The 18,959-nt window shown below is 46.9% G+C and overlaps 1 protein-coding gene across 1 annotated transcript in view; it reads right to left on the bottom strand.

The window, feature by feature from the left end:
- Window positions 1-18,959, bottom strand: part of LOC110527561 (alpha-1,6-mannosylglycoprotein 6-beta-N-acetylglucosaminyltransferase A) — a 118,073-nt gene that overhangs the window by 22,172 nt on the left and 76,942 nt on the right. The window contains exon 11 of the mRNA XM_021608927.2: window positions 5,579-5,712. Within this exon, the coding sequence (XP_021464602.1) occupies window positions 5,579-5,712 (134 nt within the window). The remainder of the gene's footprint in view (window positions 1-5,578; window positions 5,713-18,959) is intronic.

Here is an 18,959-nt window from a genome sequence, read left to right as displayed (position 1 = left end):
CTTCTTCACCTGCGGGATCATCTGAGACCAGGCACCAGGACAACTGATGAAACTGAGGACTATTTCTGTCTGTAGAAAGCCATTTTGTGGGGGGAAAAACTGGGTCTGGCTCCCTAGTGTGTGGGGCCTATGCCCTCCCAGGCCCGCCCATGGATAAGCCCATGCCCAGTCACGTGAAATCCATAGATTAGGGCCTAATGAATTTATTTCAATTTACATTTCCTTACGTATATTAACTGTAACTCGGTAAAATCGTGAAATTGTTGCATGTTGCGTTTATATTTTTGTTCAGTATATACGGTTTGCACTCTCTCGTGTATTCAATTACTCGCACAGCCTCAACCACCTAAGCTCACAACAACAAGACTCAAACAACTGCCGTTTCAGAGTGCGCAGAGCTGCAGCCAACAGATACCCTTCATTCTGCCCCGGTGAGTGCGCTCGGCTCGAGCCGGTTGCCATGGTAGCGGCTCCTTGAGAGGCCTGCTTTTTGGCTGCTCGATTATCACCTTCCCCTCTCCCACTTCAAACATGTCTGTTCGAGACGTAGGCGACCTGGTAGATTCAACCAGTTTTCAATGCAGCTCTTGGGCGCTGTTGGTGGCGTTGTTAATGGCTATTAACCTGAGGGTTGCTGGTTCGCATCCCATGGCCGACCGGGACAATGTAAATGGAGTGAGCCAGCAGCCAAAGGCATCTATATCCCACGTGCTACCTACTGCCATTGTGCACTTCAGGAGTAAGATATTTAACTGATAATGCCAGAGAAGCCGATGTTTGGAGGATATAATGGCACGAGTGTTGTTAGGCCCAAGATAAAGTCGAGGGCCTCCAATATATTCTAAACAAATGAATTAAAAATGAAAAGCTGTCTTGAGTCTATAAGTATTCAACCCCTTTTTTTATATCAAGCCTAAATAACTTCAGGAGTAAACATTTGCTTAACAAGTCACATAATAAGTTACATGGACTCACTGTGTGCAATAATAGCGTTTAACATGATTTTTGAATGACGACCTCATCTCTGTACCCCACACATACAGATAATTGTAAGGTCCCTCAGTCGAGCTGTGGATTTCAAACACAGATTCAACCACAAAGATCAGGGAGGTTTTTCCAATGCCTCACAAAGGGCACCTGTTGGTAGATGGGTAGAAATTTTAAAAAGCTGACATTGAATATCCCTTTTAGCAAGGTGAAGTTATTAATCGCACTTTGGATGGTGTATCAATATACCCAGTTACTACAAAGATACAGGTGTTCTTCCTAACGCCGTTGTCGGAGAGGAAGGAAACCGCTCTGGGATTTCACAATGAGGCCAATGGTTTAATGGTTGTGGTAGGAGAAAACTGAGGATGGATCAACAACATTGTAGTTACTACACAATACTAACCAAACTGAGTAAAAAAGGTAGCCTGTACAGAATATAAATATTTAAAAACATGGATCCTGTTTGCAACGAGGCACTAAAGTAATACTGCAAAGAATGTGGCAAAGCAATTCACTTTTTGTCCTGAATAAAAAGTGTTATGTTTGGTGCAAATCCAATACAACACATTACTCAGTACCACTCTCTATATTTTCAAGCATAGTGGTGGCTGCATCATGTTAGGGGCATGCTTGTAATTGTTAAGGACTGGGTGGGGAGTTTTTCAGGATAAAAAAAAGAAACGGAATGGACCTAAGCACAGGCAAAATCCTAAAGGAAAACTTGGATCTGTCTGCTTTCCAGCAGACACTGGGAGATGAATTCACCTTTCAGCAGGACCATTTCATTTTGTTTGACCTATTGACATTTCCTTGTATATATATTCCTAAAAATTATCAAAGAAAAATAATTATCAAAGAAAGGGGAGATGATGATTTTTTTTTTTTACAGTGGAGACCAAGTTGGGCTAATGAGACAGTGGTTGGGCTAATGCCTGGTTGGGCTAATGAGACAGTGGTTGGGATAATGCCTGGTTGGGCTAATGAGACAGTGGTTGGGCTAATGCCTGGTTGGGCTAATGAGACAGTGGTTGGGCTAATGCCTGGTTGGGCTAATGAGACAGTGGTTGGGCTAATGCCTGGTTGGGCTAATGAGACAGTGGTTGGGCTAATGCCTGGTTGGGCTAATGAGACAGTGGTTGGGATAATGCCTGGTTGGGCTAATGAGACAGTGGATTGCGCAGTGAGATCGAACAGTAAATAAGCATTTCAACATCATAGCCTTAGCTGGTGTTGACTTATGGAATAAACACCTGCTGGAACGCAGTTTGAACCAATTAGGATCTACGATTAGAACCACCCGATCGCTGTATAATGTAGTACCCCACATCTCAAATGACACCTATGTTCATAGGGAAAAGTAGGTCTGAAGGTTGATGTTAAGGAAATTGCTCCTTGATAACTCAAATGCAGGATCTTCCCAGCCTATCATGCCTTTGTATTAATTAACTTAAAAACAAAAACTATTGTGTAGCCTAAGTAATATATGATATTTTTAGATTTAATTCTTAGGCATCACATTTACTAGTTAGTACGAGAACAGCGATACGCACTGAGGCACTCCAGACAGCAACAATAGTGGATTATTCTCAGCGTTTGCCGGTGAAATTATCTGAAAGTTGTGTTTGAGTATGTAGGCCACGCAGTGACGGCCGACAGATGCTTCCTCTCTGCTGTGTCTAATTACATTTAATGCCACTCATAAAGCCGATAAATCTCTCCTATATGGATATGGCAATTACCGTCCATTCTGTGCCCGTTATAAATCAGACCTCCCCACACAATTTCTGCACCACAAAACGGCACCCTATTCCCTACATAGCGCACTACTTTGGACCAGGGTGCCATTTGGGGCGCAAGTGGCTCCATTCACACACCTGCAGAGAGGGGAAGAGAGAGGCTAGCGGTACACTTCTGCATACTGATAAGAGACGGGGAATATTCCCCGTAGTGACACCAGGGGGAATAAAAAAACAAATGTCCGTCAGAGACAAAGCAATTGGAGGCGATGACGTTTGTTTGGTCCCTGAATGTTGTTAAAAGTCGCAAAGGCACTTTGTACTAGATGTCCTGTGTAGTGAGACCTCTGACCTCTTATTCAGTAAATGCCACAATCGCAAGATATGAGGGAGTTGAAAGGCTGTTTCCTGGTTTCCTTTGATGAAAAGAAAGTAGCTGGCCAGGTCTCGTGACACCATCACAGTAGTACGTCACAAGGCAATGCAGACAGCCCCCGCAGATTCGGGGAGGGAAAGTGCGAGGGAGGCCTTTTCTCCTCACGTTCACTCATTACCAGACTCTGAAATGGCTATTTAATTAAAACGGAGGTAATGAACACGACGGGGTGTCTGGTTAGCTGCTAATGTTTTTCAAGGAGAAGTGATGGGAGTTCGGCACTCTGCCCTTTAAGATAGACTAAATGGCCCACTGGGCTGTGCCGCATGCGGGTTTGCGAGAGCGTGTGGTTAATATAGGGCTGTTGTATTAGATAAATCAGTGTTGTGTGTGGATGCTGGTTCTGCAAGACATGGTCATTTCTTTGTGTGGTCACAGACCTGAGTTCAAATAGCATTTGTTGTTGATTGGCGCAATGGCACCAATCGAATAGTCCCAAAAGTGAAAACCCTACACATCAAATCAAATGTATTTATATAGCCCTTCTTACATCAGCTGATATCTCAAAGTGCTGTACAGAAAACCAGCCTAAAACCCCAAACAGCAAGCAATGCAGGTGTAGAAGCATGGTGGCTAGGAAAAACTCCCTAGAAAGGCCAGAACCTAGGAAAAACCAGTCTTCTGGCTGTGCCGGGTGGAGATTATAACAGAACATGGCCAAGATGTTCAAATGTTCAGCGTGGTCAAATAATAATAATCACAGTAGTCGTCGAGGGTGCAGCAAGTCAGCAACTCAGGAGTAAATGTCAGTTGGCTTTTCATAGCCGATCATTAAGAGTATCTCCACCGCTCCTGCTGTCTCTAGAGAGTTGAAAACAGCAGGTCTGGGACAGGTAGCACGTCCGGTGAACAGGTCAGGGTTCCATAGCCGCAGGCAGAACAGTTGAAACTGGAGCAGCAGCACGGCCAGCCTGGTGTACCACATCTGGTACACCAGGCTCAATCTAATACACCTCTGAGAGAAAATAAATACTATTTGAACCCAGGTCTATATCCCCAGGAACATGTCCTTCATCCCTTAACCTGGATGACCAGGTTGGGTTGTGGGTGGCATGACTGGCATCTCGCCATCTGCCGACTTTGTGCCAGCTGATTGTGATAAAAAGCCGGGCGTTGTTCGCCACAGATCTGAGATTACCTCTGGTCTTTTGTTTGCAGAATCCGCTCCCCCCCCCGAGTTACTCTGGTTGCATCCAAAATGGCACCCTATTCCCTTTATAGTGCACTACTTTTGGCCAGGGCCCGTTTGGGATGCACTCCCTGTGTGTTAAGACCTCCGAAAGATGGCTGGCTTAAAACGTTACAACCGGCTTCTTTACCAAGTTTGTCATCATCGCAGCCCTTGTCAAGTCTCACCAAGACATACAGACTAAGCAGTAATCCCAGAATGTGTAATGTGCCAACGAGCGAATCGCACACAAAATGCTTGTGGCTGGTGTAGTTACAATCTCTAAACCCTTTTTTTTTTTTTTTATCTCAAATGAAATAATCCCTGCGTCAATGCCTCTGCCCAACAGAGTCGGAGTAGGAATATATTCTAACTAATCAGAGTAGAGCTGAATTCTACTACTTATCAACATAATAATCAGAAACTCGGGAATATGGTTTATAAAAAGGAACAGTACTTACTAGTCTCCATGAAAACTACCAAAAACTCTCAAGGTGTTCCAGTGACTTTCTTTCAAGAGTTAATGAACTGGGTTACAATAGATTCCACACGCCGGTTCCCAAGAATATATGGCGTAGTGTGTCTGGTGCTTTCATCTTGAAAGGCATTCTGTGCAGATCAAGGCTCAGTGAACACTGTCACTTCAGTCACTACAGTCTCCTTAAAAGCGTCCACAGCGTTGTCCATTTCCCTGAGATCAAGGGACGGGACTGTGAAGCCAATGGGACCAGCTTCCCATTGAACTCAACTGAGTTGCACGTCCTTCTCATTTGGGGTCTATTCTAGTAGTGTTGATGTCTGGGAACTAGATCACGTGTCATTTTTTGTTCTAAACAAGAAGAGTCACCAGTTGATGACATGGTATTGTCACAACACAACTGTCACTACTCTACCACATTCAACTTCACCCTCAATGCCGATCTAGACAAGAGTCTATTTTTGTCCACGACAAAACGTTACCATGGCTCCCAAATAACTAAGAGCTGAGCAGAGTTTGTACACAATGTAAATAACATTAGAATAAATGCTATGTAGCAAACACTTTTCCCCCAAAGCAGCTTACAATACAGTGAGTACATACATACAGTCTAAGTATGAGGGTGATCAGATTTCAACGTCAGACAACACCAAGACACATTAGGCACCCCCAAGAGTCAACGTTTCATTTGAACACTGTTCCCTGCAGGAGTTCAACGCAGAACCTTGGCCATGCCAGCCACACGGGATGCACGGGCTAAAGCGTCGTACCTTCCAGAAGTTGTCCACCTTGCCGTAGACCAGCGACTGGTTCTGCCGCTTGACTTCGTCAATGTGGCGGATGTCGCTGGCGTTCAGGTGCTGCTCCACCACAAAGCCCAGGAAGCTGTTGTCTGGCGTGTGGGCTGCAGGGGAAATAAACCGCACGATACAACTGTCATTATACGGCTCAACTGGAATCACAGTGATTATTGTACTGAAGCTAGTTAGTTCACATTCATTCACTTATATACAGAAAAAGGAAAACAAGCTACAAACACAAGCTGTCATTGTACAGTTAATGGGGAACACAACAATGATTATAGGTGGGTAAAGTTAGTTCATTAAAAGAGCAATTCAATTGCCAGCACTTTATCGCTATGAGATCTGCATAGGGCAACAACTATTTATCTCTACATTAGTTGATCGATTCATGCATATGCTGTACAGAAAACAAGTGAATAGCATGACAATAGGCCCTAATGATTAGGCCTTAATGATTAGGCTATTTGTTTTGTTAGCTCTCCTTATCTGTATCTACATCTGTCCCATCATAAAACAATACAATTATGTAAGGCGGATCTCCAGAATAAAAGAGAAGAAAATGTCACTTGTTAAGTTAATGTGAAGTCATGACTTAACGTTCTATGATTAGGTCAGAAATGGGCAACGGCAAAGACAATGTAAGATTTGGATAGTCCACATTATAAAAATGGGGACATCCGTGACCACCCCCACTATGCTGGGTCCCAAAGCCCACATGGCATAGTGCACTTTTGACCAGTATGCTGGTCCTATGGGCCCTGGTCAAAAGTAGTGCACTATATAGGGGATAGGGTGCTATTTGGGACACAAACAACATCTCGTCCCGACTCTCTGGGCTTTGCTTGATGGACTTGGCCCCTCTGAAGTGTATCCCTCTTCCAGACTTTCACAACATTCTCCACTTCTGGAAAGTAGAGGGGAGGGTTTTAGGCTAGCATCCTGTTCCTTCTCCACCGGGCCTGTTAAGTTGTTGCTTGAAGCCGTTTGTGGAAGCGATTTAATATACGCTGCTCGAGGGAGCTCACTGCTATTTTAGAGCTATTGCAGAGCGCCAGTAAATCGTGTGGAGAGACGACGTGTTGGGAGATAAATTCATGGCCCGCCACGCGGCGTGGTGATAATGGAGGCTGGCCTCCTTCCGAGCAGACAGAGGAGGAGGAAAAGTGGGTGAGAGAGAGGGAGCTGCCGTCAGTCTCTATGGCCCAGGTGGGAAAGGGATGTGTTAGGACCTAAGGCAGTTCAATCTTTCAACGCAGCACAGGGCTTTCCTCAAGAGGAGCGGGGATGGGATGTGTTAGGACAACAGGCAGTTCAATCTTTCAACGCAGCACAGGGCTTTCCTCAAGAGGAGCGGGGATGGGATGTGTTAGGACAACAGGCAGTTCAATCTTTCACCGCAGCAAAGGGCTTTCCTCAAGAGGAGCGGGAATGGTATGTGCACTGCATGCTAAAAACAAGAATAATTGTACAAATCATTTTTCCTAATAATAATAGTGCTGGGGAGAAGGAGAGGGAGAAGGGAGGCCTCTGTCATCACTCAGTGTAAGTGGGCGTGACAGTCTGCAGAAAAGGTTTGTGGGCCCAGCTGGACTATGCCAAGATGCCAGGCCAGTCAACTTCAATCAGCCGGCCAAAACAAGACACGCACCCGGGCTCGACTCTGCACTTCGTAGCAGGCAGGCAATCCATACATAATGTAATTTGGGTAATTTCGTGGAAGTCATTAAAAGCAATTGGAAAACGTCTCGCACTTAAGCTGACTGGATACGGTCAGAAACGCAGCAGAAACTCTGCTCCGGTTCCGTTGGCATGCATTGAAATGCGTGGCTTTCTTTTGCAAAATAACTATGAATTAACAGACTTATTTTCAAATAATCTGATGACCCCCGGATTCTATGGGATGCCACCAAAGTTTTATAAAAATAAAAACAAATGGGGGGGGTTCTACTAAGCTATATGGAATTGTTTTAAGAAGGTCATACCAAGGATAATTCTGCTATTTTATTTTGAATTTTAAGACTCCTTGAAGTATAAAAAAAACATTGGAATTTGGCTTTACTGCCATTAACCCATACAAACGCATTGAATAACAGATTCACTAAATGGAACCACAGTTAGTCCCCCCCAAAAATCAAAAGGAAGTTTGTTCAGAAGTGTCTGTCCTATATCTGAGAGAGATAAGAAATACTTTTTTGGGAACATGCATTTGATCGCATATTTATGCCACTAAACTATCCCCATATATACACACTGAACATAAAATGCAACATGCACCAATTTCAACGATTTCACTGATTTACAGTTCATATAAGGAAATCAGTCAATTGAAAAAATAATTAGGTCCTAACCTATGGATTTTACATGACTGGGAATACAGACTTGGTCACAGACACCTTAAAAAAAATATTAAAAAAATTAAAAGGAGATGTAGATCAGAAAACCAGTGAGTATCTGGTGTGACCACCATTTGCCTCGTGCATCTCGTTCGCATAGAGTTGATTGGGCTGTTGATTGTGGCCTGTGGAATGTTGTCCCACTCCTCTTCAAACGGTTGTGCGAAGTTACTGGATATTGGTGGGAAACGAAACACGCTGTCGTACACATCGATCCTGAGCATCCCAAACATGCTCAAAGGGTGACATGTCTGTTGAGACCATGGAAGAACAGACATTTTCTGTTTCCAGGAATTGTGTACAGATCCTTGTGACATGGGGCCGTGCATTATCATGTCGAAACATGAGGCAGATGAATGGCACGACAACGGACCTCAGGATCTCGTCACGGTATCTCTGTGCATTCAAATTGCCATTAGATGAAATGCAATTGTGTTTGCTGTCTGTAACTTATGCCTGCCCATACCATAACCCCACCGCCCCCATGGGGCACTCTGTTCACAACGTTGACATCAGCAAACCGCTCGCCCGCACAACACCATACGTCTGCCATCTGCCCGGTACAGTTGAAACCAGGATTCATCCAGCGTGCCTGCGGCATCGAAGGTGAGCATCTGCCCACTGAAGTTGGTTACGATCTCTCACTCTCTGCATGACATTCACATGCTGGCCAACCACAAGTGTCCCAGCTTCTAGTGCACAGTTAGATGCTGGTGAGGAGAGAAAGGGCTTTACCAAAGATAGTGCAGTATGAGGTCTACAAATGCTGCTGCTTTACCTCAGTGCGCAGTGGAAACACGAGTGCTGCTTGTGCTAACGAGAATGCCGTTTTGGTGCCAAAGGGCGCATTTTCAGTGGGATGGGAGTATTCTGGCTACAGGCAAACCGATGTCAACCACATGCAAGTGTTGTGCAGAAAGTGCCTCTTGTTGTCGCGACAAACGTATTCAATCATTTGTAGAACAACCGCCCCCTACTTTACGACGATTATATGGTAAATGATGCACCCGGCATCAGCAAAGTCCCGCAGCCACCTACGTTAAAACAGGCATTGATTGCTGATGGGTTTTCTAGTGTAACGCCCTACGAAAAAACATCCGGCAGACACATATAAAATCACAGAGGGCCGTCACCTAGCCAAATAAATGGTTTCTATTTACACAGTCGACAAAGGCAGCAAAGTCAAAAGAAGCTGGATAGGAGATACAAAGACTCCATCTCGCACATGTATCACCCCTAAGTCGCCATCCCAACACTGTATAACAAAATGAAGGGAGAAGTTGAAACATGTCGCGCTGAATGACTGGACCAGACTCCAATGTTTTGGACACAGGCTGCACCTTGCAATCGGTAGGCTGTGTGTTACGTAAGGGATAATCAAACGAGGCGATATACATTTTATGGAGAATAACGAACGACTTAGAAGGTGTGTTCCACTCTGCTAGTGCGTCGTGGAACTAACCTTCCACAGAGTTACATTATTTTCCAGAGAACGCAGAGCCCCAAGTTAATTATCCCTTTTATGCCACGGCTATAATTTAACACATATGCCAGTAGAAATGTCTTAATTTGCTGGTAGAAATGTGTTCAACATCCACTGAAGCAGCTAGGTAGTTTACTATATACGGTGCATTCGGGAAAGTATTCAGACCCCTTGACTTTTTACAGCCTTATTCTAAAACGGATTAAAATTATTTTTTTTCCCCCTCTCATCAATCTACACACAATACCCCATAATGACAAAGCAAAAAAACGTTTTTAAAAAAAAAATGTTTGTAAATGTATTAAAATCATATTTTAAGGCTTTTTGATTTATAATTTCAAATTATACAAATGATTGAGCCTACTCCATTTGCAGCCTGAGGCTGCCTGAATAAATAATGAACTTAGGTTATTTAAGAACTCTTAATGGTAAAATAGGAAATCATAAGGTTATTAATTAATGAATGAACAAGTGATGACTTATAGCACACCATATTTTTATGATCATGCTATAAATGTACGTTTGTTAACATCTCGGTGTAATAATCCTATCGATTGCCTCCTGGGTGGCGCAGTGGTTAAGGGCGCTGTACTGCAGCGCCAGCTGTGCCACCAGAGACTCTGGGTTCGAGCCCAGGCTCTGTCGCAACCGGCCGCGACCGGGAGGTCCGTGGGGCGACGCACAATTGGCCCAGTGTCGTTAGGGAGGGCTATGCCGGTAGGGATATCCTTGACTCATCGCGCACCAGCGACTCCTGTGGCGGGCCGGGCGCAGTGCACGCTAACCAAGGTTGCCAGGTGCACAGTGTTTCCTCCGACACATTGGTGCGGCTGGCTTCCGGGTTGGATGCGCGCTGTGTTAAGAAGCAGTGCGGCTTGATTGGGTTGTGTTTCGGAAGACGCATGGCTTTCGACCTTCGTCTCTCCCGAGCCCGTATGGGAGTTGTAGCGATGAGACAAGATAGTAGCTACTAAACAATTGGATACCACGAAATTGGGGAGAAAAAGGGGTATTTAAAATTACCATTACCATTACCATTAAGAGTTCTTAAATAACAGATAATATATATATATATAATCCTATCGATTAACATATGTAGCCTATAACAATGTTGGAAAAGATTTGTTTCATTTGGTTATGTATTCCGTTAGCACAGTATGTATTCATTCATATGACCTCATTTTAAGAATTGATGCCCTGACGCTTGTTTTAACCATGTCTGATGGAAGTTTTCATTTATCTCAATTGCATTATCTGTCCCAAAAAAAGCTAAATGAGATATCTTGACCAAATTGTGCAGAACCTACAAAGCGGGTTTGTTAAAAAAAGTGTTTATCACCGGATATCCTCCATCGACTATTTACATATCTTAGACGTTTCACCAGAAACGGCTCCTTGGGTTGTATTATCCACAGGCGGTCAAGTGACACCTTAATTGGGGAGGACGGGCTCACAGTAATGGCTGGGACGGCATTAATGGAATGGCATCGAACACAGTTTCCATGTGTTTGATGCCGTACTCCGTTCCAGCCATTATTATGAGCCGTCCTCCCCTCAGCAGCCTCCTGTGCTTGGAACCTATGGAAATTGGCTCCAATTCATTAATATGATTAAAATACTACATGCCAATCCCCCAGCCATAGTTAAAAGAGATGATCATAGATAAATTCAGCTTCATCTCATGTTATACGTAACCAAATCAGCCCTACTACCTTAAGACCCCGATGGAGGACTCCACCTCTACTTATGGAATCTCAATCATTTCCTATTTTAAACATCTGGGAAGAAATATACTGTATTTCCGTCCTTCGATAAAACCATTGCCAGAAACTTGAACAGAACGCTCAAATCAAAACTCAAATGTAAAAAAAGTTGGTCACAAAAACAAAAATGCCGGCAGCAGGGAGAGAGAGCAACCAAGTGTTGTTACTGGAGAACATAGCACAATTAAAACTTTGTTTGAAAAGTGACTGCCAATTCTATGAACATAAATAATGCATAGCAGCAAAGGGGGGGACCAACTCTGGTAGAAATGTGTTCATTAATGCCCATGATTTTGGAATGAGATGTTCGACGAGCAGATGTCCACATGATTTTGGTAATGTAGTATATCGATCCAGTATTCCTGCACATTGTAAACATGATACTGGAACTGACCCCCCCGTATATACTATGTTAACTTCCTTTACCGTGCTCTTCTTATTTCTATATCTTGTGTATTTTTCTTCTACCTTGTTATTTTTAGTATCACATTGTTATTGATTATCGCAAGAAAGGCATTTCACTGGAACTTGAAAGACTTTGTGGGCTGGAAATGAATCTTTAGCACATTCTTCTGATTATGAGCTGTCACTCCCCACTGGTTGCCTCCACACCTTGAATAAGGGACAGAAATAAAATTGGACAACAAAAACCTGCTTAATGAACAACCCTAACTACCATAGGGTTATCGTACAGACACACACGGCCCCACCACACGCACGCTCTCAGGAGGCCAGCTTGTTGTCCATTCATTAGCGTTGCCCGGGAGGGTTGGAGAGGGAACGGAACGCACAAGGCTCAGTTAAGACATCACCAGGGTTTATGTGTATCGAGAGAGAGACGGAGAGAGAGAGCGAGAGAGAAAGAAAAAGAAAGCGCGAGACAGAGACAGAGAGCGAGACCCCCTGACTCAGCACTTTGTATCCCTGTGAGGAGTAAATGCAAACATCCAAGCAGGCCCAGCCCAGAGCAGCACTGCCACAAAGGAAAAGTCTGAACCTGTTGTTCTTAATTAGAGAGCAGCACTCACATTTTTTGGCAGCTGTCTTCTCTCTCTCTGTATCTCTATCACTACATCTTTCACTCCGTCTTTTATTCTCTCACTCTCCGTCTCCCCCTCACTCTCCGTCTCGCCCTCACACACTCTCCGTCTTGCCCTCACTCACTCTCCGTCTCCCCCTCACTCACTCTCCGTCTCCCCCTCAATCACTCTCCGTCTCCCCCTCAATCACTCTCCGTCTCCCCCTCACTCACTCTCCGTCTCCGTCTCGCCCTCACTCACTCTCCGTCTCTCCGTCACTCACTCTCCGTCTCTCCGTCACTCACTCTCCGCCTCGCCCTCACTCACTCTCCGCCTCGCCCTCACTCACCCTCACTCACTCTCCGCCTCGCCCTCACTCACCCTCACTCACTCTCCGCCTCGCCCTCACTCACTCTCCGCCTCGCCCTCACTCACTCACTCTCCGCCTCGCCCTCACTCACTCACTCACTCACTCACTCACTCACTCACTCACTCACTCTCCGCCTCGCCCTCACTCACTCACTCTCCGCCTCGCCCTCACTCACTCTCCGCCCTCACTCACTCACTCTCCGCCTCGCCTCACTCACTCACTCACTCACTCTCCGCCTCGCCCTCACTCACTCTCCGCCTCGCACGCCCTCACTCACTCTCCGCCTCGCACGCCCTCACTCACTCTCCGCCTCGCACGCCCTCACTCACTCTCACTCACTCTCCGCCTCGCACGCCCTCACTCACTCTCCGCCTCGCACGCCCTCACTCACTCTCCGCCTCGCCCTCACTCACTCTCCGCCTCGCCCTCACTCACTCTCCGCCTCGCCCTCACTCACTCTCCGCCTCGCCCTCACTCACTCTCCGCCTCACTCACTCTCCGCCTCGCCCTCACTCACTCTCCGCCTCACTCACTCTCCGTCTCCCCCTCACTCACTCTCCGTCTCCGTCTCGCCCTCACTCACTCTCCGTCTCTCCGTCACTCACTCTCAGTCTCTCCGTCACTCACTCTCCACCTCGCCCTCACTCACTCTCCGCCTCGCCCTCACTCACCCTCACTCACTCTCCGCCTCGCCCTCACTCACCCTCACTCACTCTCCGCCTCGCCCTCACTCACTCTCCGCCTCGCCCTCACTCACTCACTCTCCGCCTCGCCCTCACTCACTCACTCTCCGCCTCGCCCTCACTCACTCTCCGCCCTCACTCACTCACTCTCCGCCTCGCCCTCACTCACTCACTCTCCGCCTCGCCCTCACTCACTCACTCACTCACTCACTCTCCGCCTCGCACGCCCTCACTCACTCTCCGCCTCGCACGCCCTCACTCACTCTCACTCACTCTCCGCCTCGCCCTCACTCACTCTCCGCCTCGCCCTCACTCACTCTCCGCCTCGCCCTCACTCACTCTCCGCCTCGCCCTCACTCACTCACTCTCCGCCTCGCCCTCACTCACTCTCCGCCTCACTCACTCTCCGTCTCGCCCTCACTCACTCGCCCTCACTCTCCGTCACTCACTCTCAGTCTTGCCGTCTCTCACTCTCAGTCTCGCCCTCACGCACTCTCAGTCTCGCCCTCACTCACTCTCCGCCTCGCCCTCACTCACTCTCCGCCTCGCCCTCACTCACTCTCCGCCTCGCCCTCACTCACTCACTCTCCGCCCTCACTCACTCACTCACTCACTCTCCGCCCTCACTCACTCACTCACTCTCCGCCTCGCACTCACTCACTCACTCTCCGCCTCGCACTCACTCACTCACTCACTCTCCGCCTCGCCCTCACTCACTCTCTGCCTCGCCCTCACTCACTCTCTGCCTCGCCCTCACTCACTCACTCTCCGCCTCGCCCTCACTCACTCACTCTCCGCCTCGCCCTCACTCACTCTCCGCCCTCACTCACTCACTCTCCGCCCTCACTCACTCACTCTCCGCCTCGCCCTCACTCACTCACTCACTCTCCGCCTCGCACGCCCTCACTCACTCTCCGCCTCGCACGCCCTCACTCACTCTCCGCCTCGCACGCCCTCACTCACTCTCACTCACTCTCCGCCTCGCCCTCACTCACTCTCCGCCTCGCCCTCACTCACTCTCCGCCTCGCCCTCACTCACTCTCCGCCTCGCCCTCACTCACTCTCCGCCTCACTCACTCTCCGTCTCGCCCTCACTCTCCGTCTCGCCCTCACTCTCCGTCACTCACTCTCAGTCTTGCCCTCACTCACTCTCCGTCTCTCACTCTCAGTCTCGCCCTCACGCACTCTCAGTCTCGCCCTCACTCACTCTCCGCCTCGCCCTCACTCACTCTCCGCCTCGCCCTCACTCACTCTCCGCCTCGCCCTCACTCACTCACTCTCCGCCCTCACTCACTCACTCACTCTCCGCCCTCACTCACTCACTCTCCGCCTCGCACTCACTCACTCACTCTCCGCCTCGCACTCACTCACTCACTCACTCTCCGCCTCGCCCTCACTCACTCTCCGCCTCGCCCTCACTCACTCACTCTCCGCCTCGCCCTCACTCACTCTCTCCGCCTCGCCCTCACTCACTCACTCTCCGTCTCACTCACTCTCCGCCTCGCCCTCACTCACTCTCCGCCTCGCTCGCACTCACTCTCCGCACTCACTCACTCTCCGCTCGCCCTCACTCACTCTCCGCCTCGCCCTCACTCACTCTCCGCCTCGCCCTCACTCACTCACTCTCCGCCTCGCCCTCACTCACTCACTCTCCGTCACTCACTCACTCTCCGTCTCCCCCTCACTCACTCACTCTCCGTCTCCCCCTCACTCACTCTCCGTCTCCCCCTCACTCACTCTCTCGCCCTCACTCTCCGTCTCGCTCTCAGGGCGCCTTTCTCTCTCTCTCTCTCGCTCAAGCACATTGCCGGGGGGAGAAAACAACACTTAATCTTTTTTTACTGGTCCAGAGAGATGCGTCCTTCTTTTTTTATAAGGATAAACCTCAGAGGGGTAAAGTCCATCAAGTAAAGCCTAGAGTCTCTTGAAAAGTTGTTTGCATCCCAAAATGGCAACCTATTCTCTATATAGTGCACTACGTTTTTGACCAGGGCCCATAGGACCAGCTCATAGGGTATAGGGTAGAATAGGGTGGAATTTTGGATGACTCTCTGGACTTTACTTGATGGACTTGATGCAACCGTTCCAAATCAAAGGAGGGGTAGAGAAGGCAACCGGTGCCCTCATTCTATAGCATCCCATTTCACTGGTTCCCTATTGTAGCTCCTGGCCAAGGAAGGATGAATACTTCACAGCTGTCATCTGGCCATAATTCATCATAATCAGATGTTTATTTCTGTCCAAAAAATGTATTGGCAAAAAAGGAAATCAGCATCTGCTTGATAAGAAATTTAAGAAAGTGCACTGAGGCCATATGCTTTTCTGTGTGGCTTGTTTAATGTTAAATTGAAAGACATTGAAATTCTAGCGTGAAATGCAATTCTATTCTGCGTAGGTTTTGATAGGCCTTGTAGGGAAATTCTATTAAAAAAAGACAATTGGCTAGAAATACAGAGAGCTTTCAATCTACCAAGACAATTTGAGTTCAATATTTAGTTTCCCTATTCAGAACTTGTGGAACATTATTAAGATGATATATTTTTAAAAAACGTACCTTGAATTTATTGCAAGACTAATGATGAGAATGATTATAATACATAGTTGTACAAACTCAAATGAGGACCTTTGCTACTTTTCCCCTTTAACTTTAAATCAGCTGCAGGAAAAACACTGAGCTGAAATTACATGAATGAAAACAAGCAGGGGAAATGCAGAAGCAGAGGAGGTTTGAAGGGGCGTGCTGTCTAGAGTAGATTAACCTAACGTAGCAGGCGTAAAAGACACGCCTGAAACTCCATCCCCTACATACTGGTTTTGACAAAAAATAACTGTCGGGGGGAGGTTCTCTTCGGCACTGTTCAACCAATCCAGTAAATGTGGAGGAGGAGTTAAGATGGAGTGCCTCCTTGTTAATAACATCTATTTCCCCTGAAAATAGAACATCCTGTTGTTGGGGACTCGGCAGAGGATAAGCGGAGATAAACATCGCTGTAACCAACTTCCATTTTACAGGGGGGAGTTTCCCTCTGATGTGTTCATTAGGGCACGCAACATTTGTTTCTTTTTTTAACGCTTTGCAACGGAAAATGAAAATGAAGGTTTCTTATTGGACAAGTCCAAGGAAGAGCAGTCCTCGTTTTAGTTTGTTTTCTTCCGTTTGGCACTTGGTAAACACGACCCAGGGCTGGCCTTCCCGAACACAAACAGAGAAGACTAGACGGGGGAGGGCTAGTCCTGGGGACCCTGTCTGAAGACCTCTTAATGCTCCATTGCGCTGTACTCATATTCACAACGCCTCTCAGAGTAGGAGTACTGATCTAGGATCAGGTCCCCTGTGTCCATAAAATTGTATTCAATATGATCTAAAAGAGAAAACTGATTCTAGATCAGAAGTCCTACGCTGAAATGCTTGATGCATACGGCCCCTGATACCTGTACCTGTGAGCTCTGACAGATGAGACAGACAAATTACAGTTTGGGAATTTTCCCTGAATGGAAGTTAAATCTCTAGAATACTGCAGCATCATCTCAGGAATAGGGTATGGAAAACATAAAACCAATGGGTGGGTGGTGTATGCACGTCAATGTGGGTGGTGTATGCACGTCAATGCATTAACCACATCAAAGGGCTCTGCTCAGATTCTACGCACCTTAGCACTCATGCACACACACACACGCACACACACAGTATTTTACTGCTCAATTTATACACTTTCCCCCATCCCCCCTTCCCCAGTACGCATGTAAATATTGGACTATAAATTGTGCCTTCCTGTATTATACTTATGCTAAAATGTTTATTCTATTCTACTGCCATTTACTTTATGTTCGTATTCTAATCTTTTATTATTTCTTATTGCTGTTACATTGTCGAGAAGGAACCTGCAAGTAAGCATTTTGTTGGACGATGTATACCATCCATATCCCGTACATATGACTAATAAAACTTACGATAGTTTTGGTTTGTTCTTAGAACTTTAAACCATATGAGGTGCTCACTCCCAGAAATCACATATCCGTCCCAAATGGCACCCTATTGCTTATACAGTGCACTAGTTTTTGTATTTTTTATTTGACCCCCTTTTCTCCCCAATTTCGCGGAATCCAATTGTTAGTAATTACTATCTTGTCTCGTCGCGACAACTCCCGTACGGGCTCGGGAGAGATGATGGGCTTATGCGTCATCCGAAACACAACCCAACAAAGCCGCACTGCTTCTTAACACAGCGCGCAGGTGATGGAAGCCAAGAGCCAGAGAAACAGAACAGTCAGGCTGTCATGTACCAACTGGAGCGAGAGCAGGGGAAACATTTGCTCACTGAAGGGGGTGTGTTATAAACAGGCAAAGTGATTAACTGTACAGATGGATGGCCGAGGACGGATGTGGGAGAGCGTTCCAGCAGACCCTCACTCACACATACACGTGCATGCACAGACACACACTGTTTCAGGCCAGTGAAACAGGACCCTTGATGAAGGGCCTACTCAGGCCCTTGGTGAAGTCAGTCAGTCACACATTCGGCAAACTGGGAGGGCATCGTGTGGAAAGAATCTCTTTCCCGTGTGAACTCAGGGAGTGTGACTGGTTCCAAACCCATCCTCAAATCTCACTACAGACAATGAAGAGCCTGTATGTGCCGGCTGGCTTCATTTGCATGATAGAAAAATGATCACATTTGGCAGATATGTACACTGAGCCAAAATGTAAAACGCAGCAGGCAACAATTTCAACAATTTTATGAAGTTAAAGTTCATATAAGGAAATCAGTCAATTGAAATAAATTCAATAGGCCCTAATCTATGGAATTCACTTGACTGGGAATACAGATATGCATCTGTTGGTCACAGATACCTTCAAAAACAAAGGTAGGGGTGTGGATCAGAAAACCAGTCAGTAACTGATGTGACCATCTGCCTCATGCAGTGCAACACATATCCTTGGCATAGAGTTGATCAGGCTGTTGATTGTGGCCTGTGGAATGTTATCCCACTCCTCTTCAATGGCTGTGCGAAGTTGCTGGATATTGTCGGGAACTGGAACACGCTGTCGTACACGTCGATCCTGAGCACCCCAAACATGCTCAATGGGCGACATATGTCTGGTGAGTATGCGGGCCATGGAAGAACTGGGACATTTTCAGTATTCAGGAATTGTGTACAGATCTTTGCGACATGGGGCCGTGCATTATCATGCCGAAACATGAGGTGATGGCGGCGGATGAATGGCACGACAATGGGTCTCGTCACGGTATCTCTGTACTCTCAAATTGCCATCAATAAAATGCAATTGTGTTTGCTATCCATAGCTTATGCCTGCCATTAACATAACCCCACCTCCACCATGGAGCACTCTGTTCACAAAGTGACATCAGCAAACTCCTAGCCCACACAACGCCATATTTCGCTGTCTGCCATCATGCCGGTACAGTTGAATTCATCCGCGAAGAGCACTCTTCTCCAGTGTGCCAGTGGCCATTTGCCCACTGAAGTCGGTTACGACTCCAAACTGCAGTCAGGTCAAGACCTTGGTAAGGACGACGAGCACGCAGATAAGTTCCCTGAGACAGTTTCTGACAGTTTGTGTAGAAATTCTTCGGTTGTGCAAACCCACTCATCAGCTGTCCGGGTGGCTGGTCT

This window comes from Oncorhynchus mykiss, chromosome 7 (assembly GCF_013265735.2).
Source record: "Oncorhynchus mykiss isolate Arlee chromosome 7, USDA_OmykA_1.1, whole genome shotgun sequence".
NCBI classification, from domain to species: domain Eukaryota; kingdom Metazoa; phylum Chordata; class Actinopteri; order Salmoniformes; family Salmonidae; genus Oncorhynchus; species Oncorhynchus mykiss.
This window is presented reverse-complemented; position numbering and strand designations above follow the sequence as displayed.